This window comes from Notechis scutatus, chromosome 8 (assembly GCF_049901735.1).
Source record: "Notechis scutatus isolate UNSWTSFEM ecotype Mainland chromosome 8, rNotScu1.2, whole genome shotgun sequence".
NCBI classification, from domain to species: Eukaryota; Metazoa; Chordata; class Lepidosauria; order Squamata; family Elapidae; genus Notechis; species Notechis scutatus.
In genome coordinates, this window is record NC_142016.1 from 11,469,531 (window position 1) to 11,483,703 (window position 14,173).

At 42.3% G+C, this 14,173-nt stretch overlaps 1 protein-coding gene across 7 annotated transcripts in view; it reads left to right on the plus strand.

Annotated features, from left to right (window-relative positions):
• Nucleotides 1-14,173, plus strand: part of RPS6KA1 (ribosomal protein S6 kinase A1) — a 102,194-nt gene that overhangs the window by 75,479 nt on the left and 12,542 nt on the right. For all 7 annotated transcript variants that reach the window (XM_026676053.2, XM_087970649.1, XM_026676056.2 and 4 more), the window contains 9 exons: nucleotides 1,017-1,096; nucleotides 3,053-3,159; nucleotides 3,948-3,985; nucleotides 4,137-4,279; nucleotides 9,113-9,183; nucleotides 11,127-11,215; nucleotides 11,616-11,680; nucleotides 13,036-13,138; nucleotides 13,885-14,012. In XM_026676053.2, the coding sequence (XP_026531838.1) occupies nucleotides 1,017-1,096; nucleotides 3,053-3,159; nucleotides 3,948-3,985; nucleotides 4,137-4,279; nucleotides 9,113-9,183; nucleotides 11,127-11,215; nucleotides 11,616-11,680; nucleotides 13,036-13,138; nucleotides 13,885-14,012 (824 nt within the window). The remainder of the gene's footprint in view (nucleotides 1-1,016; nucleotides 1,097-3,052; nucleotides 3,160-3,947; nucleotides 3,986-4,136; nucleotides 4,280-9,112; nucleotides 9,184-11,126; nucleotides 11,216-11,615; nucleotides 11,681-13,035; nucleotides 13,139-13,884; nucleotides 14,013-14,173) is intronic.

Genomic DNA, 14,173 nt, shown 5'->3' on the forward strand with positions numbered 1-14,173 from the left:
AACTTTAACACAATTTTTAGAAATAAAATTTAGAAATTAAATTAATATTCTAGGATTTTTCCATGCAAATCAATACATGTTTCAAACATATACTAACAAAAGCTGATTAAAAGTATAAACAAAACTGCACACATGGGCATCTTTGGATGTGGGACTAGAAGGAACAAATGACCCAAGCATGATTAACCTTGCCAGACTAATGTTAAAATACTTGCCACAGGCACCACAAATTTATAATGATGAAGTTTGCATCATGGTGTCATTATATATACAGGGAGACCTTGATTTATAGCCATTCTTTTAACAACTGTTTAAAATTACAACAGTGCTGAAAAAAGTGACTTATGAATGATCCTCACATTTATAAATGTTGCAGCATCCCTGCAGTCACATGATTGCAGTCCAGGTGTTTGTCAATTGCCTTGTATTTACAATGGTTGTAGTGTTCCAAGGTCATGTGATTACAATTTGCAACTTTCCTAGCTGGCTTCCAGTAAGCAAAGCCAACAGAGGAAGCCAGATTTACTTAACAATCATATGATTTGCTGAACCATCACGGTCATAAAATCAGGTGTGGTCATGTGATGACTCATTTATTTGTTAAATTTATTTGCCACCTATCTCGCCATGGTGCTACTCTAAGTGGCTGAGAACAATAGAAAGGAAGAAACGAAAGGAGTGTAAATAGAACAGAAGTAACATAACAGAATAATACAATTTAACAACCGCATTGTGGTTTTAAGTCAAGGACTATCTGCATGTCATCACTGATGTCATTTCATATGTGTTTTCACTACAAACTTCAGTTCCTAGAAGCACCGCTCTCAGCATAGCCATTTCTGAGAATTTGGGGAATTGAAGATCATACATCTGGAAGCCATCCAGTTTAGGGAAGAATGCCTCAAGTTTAGCTGATATCGGCCTTCCCCAGCTTCCATGATGCAGGGCCACCACTGCAGAAGGCTGCCCCAATTATTTAGGGAATGCTGATCTCTGTTTCCTGCCTTGCATTTCAGCTTTCCAAACAGAAGGGAAAGTGTACCTCATCCTCGACTTTCTCAGAGGAGGGGACCTCTTCATGCGCCTTTCCAAAGAGGTGAGTGTATTTGTATGCTACATGGCTTACAGATGTTTATTGGACATTGGAGGTAAGATTTGCAATGTAGACATTGCAGTGTAGACATTTTGTAAGGATACTGGCACCATTGACCCAGAGTGGTGTTCGATAGCCTTGGCAATTTTAAGAGGAAGTAGACTTCAGCTCCCAGAATTTCCCAGGCAGCACATTTTATAGCCTTTTAAGCAACAGTCATTAAGGGGACGCTATGTGTCAACCCTGAAGCTGACCTGACCGAGGACATTTTGAGGCCTCAGTGTTGCCACACTGGAGCTGAGGGATAGAGAGTGGGGAATAGATAGCTGGGGTTTGTAGCCAAAATAAAATACTTTCTCCTGGGAACCAAGGACATTCCCACAGGTGGTTGGAGAGAGGAGGAGTAAAGTTACCAAGCAACAGGACGACACCTTGATTGGACCATGTGACTGATTGTTTGGGGAAGGAGGAAAACTCTTAAATTTAATTAGGTAAATACCACAGGAACATTCAGAATCGGTTTTCACCAGCCTGTGCCAATATGATATATCCAAATAAAACTGTTCTGCCTCAGAGTTCTGTGTACTAGGGGTGTATTACTTGGAAACCTGATGCCATGGTCATGAAATGAGCCTATGATTTGGTATGGGGTAGTTGTAGCCTGACACTGGAAGTAAAACTCTGATTTCTGTCAAAAAGATAATAAATCATGGTTACATGATTGTCGGGTGCTACAACAGACATAAATAGGGGCTGATTGCTGAGCACCCAAAATGCAGTAATAGGTTGGGGACTACTTGCAGCAGGGATCAGTCAGAATAGCTTTTCATTAAGACTCTGCTCTCTTTACCCCGTTTTCCCCTTCTTTCCTGCTGCTTAGCAACTTCCAACAATGCTTTTAAAATTGATGCATTTTCTGTGACCTGCCTGTAAAATAGAGGCAAGTGAGTATATGGCGTATCTTTAACAAAATAGAAAGGAAAGAGATGATCTTTGACAGAGTGGGATCTCAAATTAATCATGCTGGCCATGGGTCCCGGGTGCAAGACACAGGGTTCTGGTGAAGGAGAGCCCAGTTTCTGTAGCAACAAAAACGTTGCATGCAAATGCTGATCTTGTGTGCCGGAAAATAGCTGTATTCTAAGAATTTTGCCCTTCTCAGCCTGTCCCCTTATCCAAAAGAGAGCTTTGAAAGAGTCATTGCTGAGAAATCAGGTTTGTGATTAATCCAATCATTGCATCTCATACGGAAGTCATGAACATTGTTTAAAAGAAAAGAGGAAAGGGATTCTTACACTGCAGAGTACAGAGTCCTTGTTTATTCCACAGCCTTATAGTCACAGGTGCATTATGGGTCAAGCTGGCAACAGCAACTTCACAATATCTGTAAGAAAAGAGTGGGCTTTGTTCTGGCACTCACAGCTGACATCTTGACTTTTCTGACCCTTCCTGTATATGGTCCTGCACACACATGCAAGCCCCTATACCCTCACAGAGTACTGGTAGTCCTCCACTTATGACTACAATTGGGACCAGAATTTCCATTGTTAAGCAAGTTGGTTGTTAAGTGAGTTGCACCCAATTTTATGACCTTTTACCCCCATGGTTGTTAAGCCAGTTATTGAAGTTGTTAAGTGAATCAGGCGGTCGTTAAGCAAATTTGGCTTTTCCCATTGACTTTGCCTGCTGGGAAGATCACAAAATCATGTGACCTGGGATGCTGCAACCATCGTAAACATCTGTCGGTTGCCAAGTGCCTGTGTTTTAATCACAGGGATACTGTGATGTTCATAAGGGTGAAGACCAGTCATAAGTCACTTTTTTCCTGTGCCGTTGTAACTTCAAAAAGTTGCTAAATAAATGATTGTGGATCAAGGATTATCTGTACTGTATATAGATAGCCTTGTTTTTCTTTATTGTATCGCTTGACCTGAACTGGCCGTTCTCTTTTCCTCTCAGGTGATGTTCACAGAGGAAGATGTGAAGTTCTACCTTGCAGAACTGGCACTAGGACTCGGCCACTTGCATCGTTTGGGAATCGTATACAGGGACCTCAAGCCAGAGAAGTAGGCACAGGCCAGAAGCTCATTTACTGGCTTCCTCCAGGGTAGCTTACTGGGTGGCGAATACTGTGTGTGGGCCTACTCAGTGGACACTCAAGGGACCACTAACTCATCCAAGCAACATAGTTCTACTGATAGAAGAAAATATTTGTAGTTCAGGCTTGAACTGTGGGGCCTTTGCTGCTTTTTGAGCTTGGTGGTTTTCTTGCAGATGTTTCATTACCAAACTAGGGACGTCATCAGTGCTAGAAGGGAATGGAAGAGAACAACATAGTTCTCTGAGGGTTCAGCTTACAATAACAATGTTAGTGGAATGTAATGCCTTACATGAGAATTGGACAACTTTAGGCCTTACCCAGCATCCCATTTATGGCACTCAAGGACCCAGAGATTACCCCCCTGTGTACACCCCTAAATGCCCAATTTTGTCAATGCATTTAGTTTCCTTTTTTCAAGAAAGAAAGGTGGAAACTGGAAGAGGTAGGCCTACAGGGGCTGAGTCACTCCTGTCTACCCAGAGCTGCTCCAGAACATAAACACCTCAACATTGCGGGCGGGAGGCTGATGGGTTCAAGGTGTTTGAGAGTGATTTGCTCTTCAGAGCCTTCTTCTTATCCTTCACTTTTTTTTGTCTATGACAAAAATATTTCAATTTTTAAACTCGTCTTTATCCTCCCCCCACCCCCATGCAAAAAGGGCTGTTTAGTTGATGTTTAGTTGCATTTATTTCCTGGTTTTATTTCAGCTATTCTAGCTTATTGTTGTGTTCTATTATGTTTTCTCTTTCACAGTATTCTCCTAGATGATGAAGGACATATCAAACTTACAGGTATACTCTCCCCTGTTTCTTGTTGATATTTCTTGTACTTGATTAAAAAAGAAACTATCTTTCTACCTTTCCTTTCCCTTATTTTCTGGTGCTCTTCATTCTCCAACATCAATTTACCTTGCCCCCTCCCCAACCCTTATCTCTCTTGTAGACTTTGGTTTAAGCAAAGAAGCCATTGACCACGAGACGAAGGCCTACTCTTTCTGTGGAACCGTGGAGTATATGGCACCAGAAGTAGTGAATCGCCAGGGCCACACCCAGAGCGCAGACTGGTGGTCCTATGGAGTACTAATGGTACAGTTCCTTCTGTCAGTTTGTTACTGGCTCAGATGCTCTCAGAGAGTTGGCAGCATCCATGTCTTTAGTAAAAAAAATGACATAGAAATAGTCTCACAGCAGGTTGAAACCATGAAGCTAAATGTACAACCAGAAAGTGCATTGGAATCAGAGAAGAGATGGTCCATTATCACGAGAGAGACTTTTTCTTGGATCACTCCTTGCCAAGAAAGAGTGAGGCGAAGGCAGCTATTCAGGAAAGGTGACCCAAGCTAATTTGTTATGAAACCCAGGTTGGGAAACAGACTGAAATGGATTGCAAATACATTGATTTCAGCCCAAGTGGGGCAGAGTTGCATAATTTTCATCTTCTCAAGCATCGACTGGTCAACAATAGGAGCATTCATCAGTGTCACAAGAGGCTTTTTTTTTTTCTGGAAAGATTGCAGAGGCATTTGCTACTTCCCAGAGCTGGCTGGTCAATCTTTCAGTGGTTTGACAAATGGGTGGTCAATTGAATCCAAATTTATCATGTCACTGCTAATTAAAATACCTATGGAAACCTTTCTGAAAATTCCTTGGCCGTTAGTTGCTAGGCAAGCCGGGCCATATATTACCCAAAAAATCTCTGCTGTAGGGCTAGCAATGATACAATGGGGGGGCATAAACACATTGTTTTCTTTTTACTATCACTAACATTGTGCGGTTTCTTTGGGCAGCCTGCCTTGCTCTTGGCTTGTCCTGCTTCTGCAGTTTTTTAAATGCTGCTTGTTTCCAATTTCCTGGTACATGATGGAGCTAACCAAATTGTAGGCCAGGTGTAGGCATCCAGTGGCAGTCAAAGTCCAAAGTCGCCTCCTTGCTGTCCATCTTTCCAAGGGACATTGGGAAGTTTAGTTGAGTAAGCCCCTGAGGTGCTGTAACACGGGTATATATGCAGGTGGTCCTCGATTTAAAGCTATTCATTTAGCGACTGTTCGAAATTACAACAACACTGAAAAAAGTGTGTCCTCACACTTATGATTGTTGCAGTGCCCCCCCCCCCCATGATCACATGATTAGAATTCATGTGGCAACTGGCATGTGTTTATGACAGTTGCAACATCCCAGGGATCACATGATCATCATTTGCATCATTTCTCACAAGCAGTCACTGAGGAAAGCTAGATTCGTTTAATGACCATGCGATTCACTTAAACTGCAGAGATTCACTTAACAAACATGACAGAAAAGGTCACCAAATCAGGCGCAACTCACTTAAAAACTACTTTGCTTAGCACTGTAAGTCGAGGACTACTTGTAGCGATTATGACTCAGTTGCATAGGCCATCTCTGCATTCCACGCGAGGCTGTGGTGTTTGTTAATAAATTGCCACTCACGTTGAGAGGAATCATCCTAAGAGCTCTCAGGAAAATTGACCAGGCTTCAGATGGGTCTTTCCCAATTTTGGCAACTTCCACCTGTATGGAGTAGCTCCTAGAATTGTCAGCAATGGCCAGACTGGCTGGGGAATTCTAGGAATTAAAAGTTTACACACCTGCAAATTCCTCCAAGTTAGAAAACTTCTTTTTGAATAAACCGTTTCGTGCAACCCTGCAGCTTAACATTTCACTTGGAAATAATCTGGCTGTAATGCTGGAGAGGGAGAGAAATGTCCCAGACTTTAAGATCAGCTTTTGAGGCCTTCCTCCAAATCTCCTCCCCAAAGGATCGGTGAGGTGGGTCTCTTCAAGGGGACGAGCTTTTTCAGTGGTGAGACACCATTTATGGAATTCCCTCCACAGAAAGAGGCTCAACTCATCGCGTTGTTCTTGGCTCCAAGTCAAGACCTTGCTATTTTCCCAGCTTTTCTAATGGTCTTTTAATTGCATTTTAATTCATCTCAGTTTAAGCATTTGAATGACTTCCTTACAGCTGCCTAGTTTTACATGGCATTTTAATTTTTTAAAAAAATTGCACATGTTTTGATCTAACTTGCATTTTTCAGTGTGTTTTTAGTGCAAGCTGCAGAGAAGACTTTGGCTGATGGGCAGTTTAATTTAATTAATAAATAACATAAAGCACACACCCCACAAGAACAAGGCATTGCCCTTCTGTCTGGAAGGGGAACGCTCAATTAAGAGCATGACTTCTAGTGAGTTAGACTGATGAAAAATTAAAACAGACCTGCATAGTTACCTGGAAGTCCTACTGCAGGGGTCCCCAAACTTGGCAACTTTAAGACTTGTGGACATCAACTCCCAGAATTCTCCAGCCAGCTACGTTGGCTGGAGAATTCTGGGAGTTGATGTCCACAAGTCTTAAAGTTGCCAAGTTTGGAGACCTCTGTCCTACTCCAATAAGGCATCTTGAGCAGAAGCCTTTTAAACTTTCTGGATGGTCCTACTGGAATCCTCCACACCACACCTGAGACTCTTGAAGTCAACTCAAGCAACAGAGCTTTGAAATCCTTTGGCTTTGTAAAAAAAGCGCCTGCGATGCAAGCAAGGATGGTTTTTAGCTGAATACGTGCTGCCCTCTTGTGGCGATTACCTGCAAAAATGGGCTGGCTCAAAACTATCAGTTTCTATTTGATTTGAATAATGGAGGAGAAGCTCCTTAACACAGGTAGTCCTCGACTTGCAACAGTTCCTTTAGTGACCGTTCAAAGTTACAAAGCCACTGGAAAAAGTGACTTGTGACCATTTGTTCACACTTACGACTGTTGCAGCATCCCCCTGGTCAGATGATTAAAATTCAGACGCTTGGCAAGCGACTCATATTAATGAAGGTTGCAGTGTCTTAAGGGTCATGTGATCAGCTTTTGCGATCTTCTGACAAGAGAAGCCAGATTCACTTAACAACCATGTTACTAACTTAACAACCGAAATGATTCACTTAACAACTATGGTCAAGAAAGGTGAAATGGGGCAAAATTGACTTAACAAATGTTTTGCCAGCCCTTTAAGGGAGGCCAAATCAATAAACAGACACCACAAGGATTACAGCAATACCTCTTTATTGCTGCTGAGTAGAAGAAGTGGATCTTGAAAGCCTATCTTAATGTCTCTCTGTCCCTCCTTATATTGAAGGAATGGTTGTTTGATTTTCTTTTTCACACTTACTGTAATCTCTGGACTGCATAACTGCATTTCCAATCATTTCATTAAGAATTACAAATAGAAAAAATAAAAGCTAAAAGAAAGAGTGAAAAAAGAAAAAAGGCAACTCACTCTTTCATTCCAGCAAATAAAAACAATTTTAGTAATTTGCTGCCATCTCTAAATGCAACATAAACTTGGTAACTTCATGTTTTAATTAAAAACAAAATCCAAAAACCTCATTATTATTCTTTGTCATTTCTTTATTTCTTCAATTGAGTAAAAGCTCAGAAAGGGAAACCAGATATAATAAATTTTGTATTTTAACCTTGATTGAATAAACCCACCTTGTATTCTTTCCCTGAAAATGTAAGAATCTTCATTTTTAACCTCTTCAAAAATAAACTCAGAGATTGCTTTTAAATCCTTTTTTAAACCAAAAATCTTTTAAAAGCTTCTTTTGTATGCCCAATAAATAAAACTTAGCTTTCTCATAAAGTCCTTCAAGACCTTAACAGAGCTCTTTTATAGATTCAATAACAAAAAGTTATCCAAATCGTTTTTCTGGTTTAATAATTGTACATCTCCCTTAAGGAGCAAAACATCCATCAGTTTCATTTCTGTATCTAGTAATCTTTCTCCGTCTTTCTCACTGCTTAACACATTTAAGTCCACCTTCAAATTAATATCTGAATGATCTGTCACAGCTTGTTCTTCTGTAACTTCATTTTTCTTTTCTTTTTTCTCCTGCCATTTGCGGACTTCTTTCCTATCCTCTTCCTTCCTAACCTTGCAGCAGGGGGTCCTCTGAGAAATCCAAAGACAGACATTCATGGAATTTCTGCACACAGAATTGGGGCTATTTTAAGGAGACCGGTGCTTGGTGCAAATATACCAATGGCAAACAAAGGCAATGCTGCAGGCATGTCTTGCATGTTGGCATAGTCTGCTTTTGTCCTGACCAATGAGAAGAGTCCTTCTCATCTGGCTAGCCAGGGTGAAGTCATTTTGTTTCCTCGATAGCAAAAGCAACCTTGGATGTGGAAATCAAAACAAGGAAATGCACCGGTGAGACTACACGTGGAATATTGCATCCAGTTCTGGTCACCATAATACAAAAAGATGTTGAGACCCTGCAAAGAATGCAGAGAGGAGCAACAAAGATAAAGGGCCTGTAGGCTAAACCATATGAGAAATGATTGAGGGAACTAGGTACGTCTGGACTAATGTAGAGAAGAACTAGGGGTGATTTGATAGCAGTCTTGAGGGCTGTCACAGAGAAGAGGACGTCAGCCTATTCTCCAGAGCACCAAGGGGCAGAATAAGAAGTAATGGGTAGAAGATCATTAAAGAGAGATCCAACCCAGAACTAAGGAGAAATTTCCTGACAACAATTAATTAGTGGAACAGCTTGCCTCCTGAAGTTGTGGTGGCTCCATCGCTGGAAGTTTTTAAAGAAGAGACCAGACAGCCACTTGTCTGGAACAGTTTAGATCAGGGGTGTCACGTGACATATGGGGACTTTCCCCCCCCCTTCACTAAACCAGGTGGGGGCAGGGCCAGCATGTGATGCCTCCTGGCCCCCGGGTCACGCGTTTTGACAGCCTGGTTTAGAGCCTCTTGCTTGAGCAGGGGGTTGGACTAGAAGACCCCCAAGGTCCCTTCTAGCCCTATTATTTTATGTTCTGTGTTCTAAAGAAAGTAACGATGGTGAGTGCTGCTGCTGGAATTCCCTGGCTGATTGATTTTCTTATGTGTTGTTCCTTGCAGTTTGAGATGCTGACAGGGGCTTTGCCGTTCCAAGGGAAGGACAGGAAGGAAACGATGACACTCATTCTCAAGTGAGTCTCAGCATGGAGATCCCGGAGAGGGTTTGCCTGAGGCCGACCCCTGGTTGGTGAATTGTTTTGGGTATGAGATGCAAGCTGATGAGGTTATCTGGTGCTTTTACGCACTTACACCGATCTTCCTTGTCCCTCTGAGATTTAATAGATGTTATGATCTACAGTTAAAAAGGCGTTGACCATCCTGATTATTGTCGAAACACCAAAAGGAGGGGTTGAAGTATTTGCTTTAAAAGAAAAAACAGTATAACCCCCCGTCCCCCGCCCCAAATTATTGACTGCCAACCTCATTGCCACAAAATCCAGCTGTACTGATCCATTGCTCTTTAAATATGTTGAATTTCAGTTCTCGTAATGAAGAAGTTGGACATATGGAGACAAGCCGTAATCCTCTCCAGCTGCATGGCAGCATGGGAGAGATGCAGGCACCAGAGTGTTTATGGATGCCAGTGTGCCTTGGCATCTGCTAGACTCTGCTGTACTTGACATTAATTTCATGAAATGTGTTTATTTACTAAAGTGAGGCTACAAAACCTTTCCAGCATTGTTTTGTTTCTGAGAGTATGTTGGATCTCACAGACTATATTGACATTCTTAGAAGGTAAAATTGAAAAATAGCCTCAGCTCAGTGCTTTGAGGTTTTATTTTGGGGGGTGGAGGGGGAGAAGGAAAAAAAAGTTGACCTAGATATAATGATGGTAGAAACCATCCTGGAATTGTGAGAGAAGGTGATGGCAAACATCCCTACCCATTTCTCTTGTATAGATATCTGTTTTATAACTGGATGCACCTGGCCAAGGAAGCCATTAGATGAATAGGTAAAAGATGTGAAAGACCAGGTCCACACATGAAGGTCCAAATCAATTGATTTATTGCTCTGCTCAGGAATATTCTCAACTCATGGTTAGTGCTAGGAGTTTGGTAAGGATAAACAGAATTCAAAGAAGGTTGGACTTAGCTCATTTGTAGCGACATAGAGATTGGAGGCTGATCCCTCTTTTAACTCACAGGTTCTTCTACTTCTTCCTCTGTGTCAGGGATCTCCAACCTTGGCAACTTTAACCCTTGTGCTTCAACTCTGGGAGTTAAAATCCACAAGTCTTAAAGTTGCCAAGGTTGGAGACCTCTGCTCTATATCAACTCCCCACTTCAGGATAGATTTGTGTGTGTGCGCATGTGTGCAAATATCAAAAACAGGCTTTCACAATTCATGGTGGGCCCCAAAATTTGCCCAGTTCTGAAACGGGTGGAAACCATCACTTGATTCAGAGATGAATTTGTTCCAGGGGCTACAAATAGGAACCCCTGCTTTCAGGGGTGGTATTCCACCCGTATAACCACCGGTTTGGCGATTGTGTGCATTCGCGCCAAATGCGCGCTCCACATTTTAAAAAGGCAAACCCATACTTACCTTCAACTGCAGCTTCTGTGAAGAAAATGGCTGAGGCACCACGTGAATCAGCTGTGCTGTAAACAAAGGCATAAAGCACAGGAAAGAGCGGGGCGAGCAGTGAACCAGTCGGAGCAAGCTGAACATGGGAACGAGGAATTCAGCCGATCAGGTTCAAACTAGTAGAATCTCACCCCTGCCTGCTTTGCATTCCTTAAAAGCCAGGCCTGTGAGGGATATCATTTGGAGCCTCTCGGCTAGTTTGTGCCAAGTGACTGCTTTGGTCCTCTGAGCAAGAGAGGTCACTGGGAAGTTGAAAAATGACGGTACTGCAGCGTTTTCCCCCCTTTGCTGTCTCATGTCTACTTCTGCACATATATACCTAAATATATACGTATGGTATTCAGCTTTGTTCGGGTATTTTCCCACGTCATTGTAGTTGTGCTTTTAAAGTTGTAGCAATGTTTCGGCAGAATCTCATCTGCCATCATCAGGCTTCTGTATTGTGTTCATCTGGTAAAAAGATATATATATATATCTTTTTGTTTAGAGCAAAGCTGGGCATGCCCCAATTTCTAAGCTGTGAAGCTCAAAGTCTTCTGCGAGCCCTTTTCAAGAGGAACCCAATCAACAGGTTAGGTAAGACCTTTGTGCTAGTTTTGCATCCTCGCATCGCCCCCATCCATGACGCAAGGGAGTCAGATGGACCCCAGTAGGTCTTTCAGCAGGTTTTCTGCATAGCACGATACTATCAAAACTTGTCAAAACTAAAAGCATTCAAAATATTGATTCCCAGCACCCAAACAAATAGGATTCTGCTGCTGGGGTGGACAGGCATATTCTTTATGAGGGGTGGACAACTATGGCAACTTTACGACCCGTGGACCAACTCCCAGAATTCCTGAGCCAACAAGAATTCTGAGAGTTGAAGTCCACAGGTCGTAAAGTTGCCATGGTTGCCCGCCCTTGTTTTTTACTGTATGCATAAACTCTACACTGTGTGTAGAACTTGTCAAAAAGAGTGCACCGTACTTTGCAGGATCTGGCCCAGATGGTGTTGAAGAAATCAAACGTCACTCTTTCTACTCTACCATTGACTGGAATGTGAGTATAGAATTGTTTTGGTCTGCTTCCTGTTTCATTTGGTATGATCTTAAAATTCTGGTTTCAGAGACAGGACAATACGGGTAGTCCTCAACTTACAACCATCATTGGCATCAGAATTTGTGTTGCTAAGCAAGGTCATCGCAAAGTCTGTCACACCCGATTTTACAACCTTTTGTGCTGCAGTTAAAACAAATCGCTGCAGTTGTTAAGTGAATAATGTGGCTGTTCAGCAAACCCATCGAGTTTGCTTGTCAGACCTCAGCTGGGAAAGTCGCAAATGGTGACCACACGATCCTGGGACACTGCAATCGTTGTAAATACACAGTGGTTGTCAAGGCCAAATTTTGATCATGTGACCATGTGGGTGTTGCTACAATCTGAAATGCGAGGAACAGTCATAAGTCAGTGCCATTGTAGCTTTGAATGGTGACCAAACAAACGGTTCTAGGTTGAGGACTACTGCCATGCCCCTGGTGGAGTCTGACTCTGAGGAAGAGGAGGAACAGCCAACAGGGAGTGGGAGTGCGGCTCCAGAGGTGGTGGAGGAGGCTGGGGAAGGGCAGAGGCTGGCTGAGCAGTCAGAGGAGGATCCAGGCCCATCCCCTATCCATCCTAGGTCACGCAGGGAGGAGAGGATCAGGGAAAAGCGAGGTCTACTCAAGAGGAGATTACCATGATCCTCCTCGTGGCTTGCAGGTGGGAGCTATGTATATAAGTTTGCAACTGCGTAGTTAGAATTGCTGGAGTCAGTTAGTGTTTACCTTGAAAGAGGTTTATCTTTGCTGGCGTTCTTCCCATGGACTTTTCTCGGTTATTTTTCTGGAGTTTATGATTAGTTATCTCGGCTTGCTTCAGAACTTTCATCAATGCGGTTTGTTTTGGTTTTCTGTTTGCCTCATTATTTACTTTTCTGACTTTAAACTGTGCCTAATAAAACAGTGAAGTTAAGTTGAAGGCTTTATCGGACTTTAATATATGTTTTGGGTTTTGGGTTATTTTGAGAGACTACAGGTTATCACAACTACCTGTATATAGATTTGGCTTGTTTATGGAGTAAACCACGATAGAAGCCATTCTGGGTATGCTGGCTTGTGTCCTGGAACTATAGATCTGAGCCCCTCCCCAAGACACATGAACTCCTTTGGTTTCCAAACTTTTGCAGATAGCTGACCAATTGGAACCCAGCTTAGTGTCTTCCTGATGGCCAAACTGGTACTGCTCAAATACTTGCTCACCATTTCCATAAAAAACGAAGCCTATGACTGATTTTTTTCTTTGCATCTTTGGCTCTCTTGGTGCATCTATACCCTGAGCCTAATCATCTTATTTCTGTATGATTTTTCATCCTCCAGAAACTTTTCCGTCGAGAAATCAAGCCACCGTTCAAACCTGCTGTGGGCCGGCCGGATGATACCTTTTATTTTGACAAAGAATTTACCTCCCGCACACCCAAAGGTTGGTGTTCGGCTTTTAATAATCTGAAGACAAGACTCTCTCTCTCTCTTTGTGTGTGTGTGTGTGTGTGTGTGTGTGTGTGTGTGTGTGTGTGTGTGTGTTGTGTGTATGGACACCTATGGACATCTGTTCATAGGACACAGAAATAGCCTTTGCCTCCATTTTGAAATCATTTCATTCATACCCATAAGAACTCGATCCTTGCCTGTTCTTTTGCACATTTCTTTGACCTTTTCTCATGGCTTTTGTTGCATATATCGGGTTCTGTACCCTCTCCCAATACAGAGAAAAGGTATTTTGTCTCTGAAAAGTGGTCTCGCACAAAATAAATACAAAAAGATGCATTGGGACTCTATAAGATTTTTTCCTTTCTGTACATCTCAGATGAGCCTTTTATGTTCCTCTAGTTAATGGAATTGTAGAAACAGCAGTTATGGATAACATAGGACTCTCCAGGTGTTGGACTCTCACCTCCAAGCCAGCAGTGGTCAGAGGGAAAAGAGTTGGTCCAACTCCACTGGATTCCTCATCCTGCTCTTTGTGTTTAAATATTAGAACTGGCTAGTGCAGTATTTTTCAAACTTGGCAACTTTTAAAATATGTAGACTTCAACTCCCAGAATTCCCCAGTCAGCTCTTGTCCTACCTCTATCTTGGATGTTTGGGGAAGGAATAGCCAGTGGTCAGTTCCTGACATACTACTGTTCCGATGAGTTGAGTTCTAGTCTTTTTTCCATTTTGTTCTAGATTCACCTGGAATTCCACCTAGTGCAGGAGCCCATCAGCTCTTCCGAGGATTCAGCTTTGTGGCCACTGGACTGATAGAGGATGAGAAAGCTAAATCGCCACCCATGCCCTTGCATTCTGTAGTTCAGGTAAGAAAAGACTGGAGAATTCTTGAAAAAAAAAATTCAAAACCTGTAAGGGGAGGGGTTGTTCCCAAATCAAGCAAAAATTTGTATGTAATTTAAAAGCCATATCAAAGCTGTCTCTTAACTTAGCAAAACATTGTGCATACATACATAAAGATATTGTT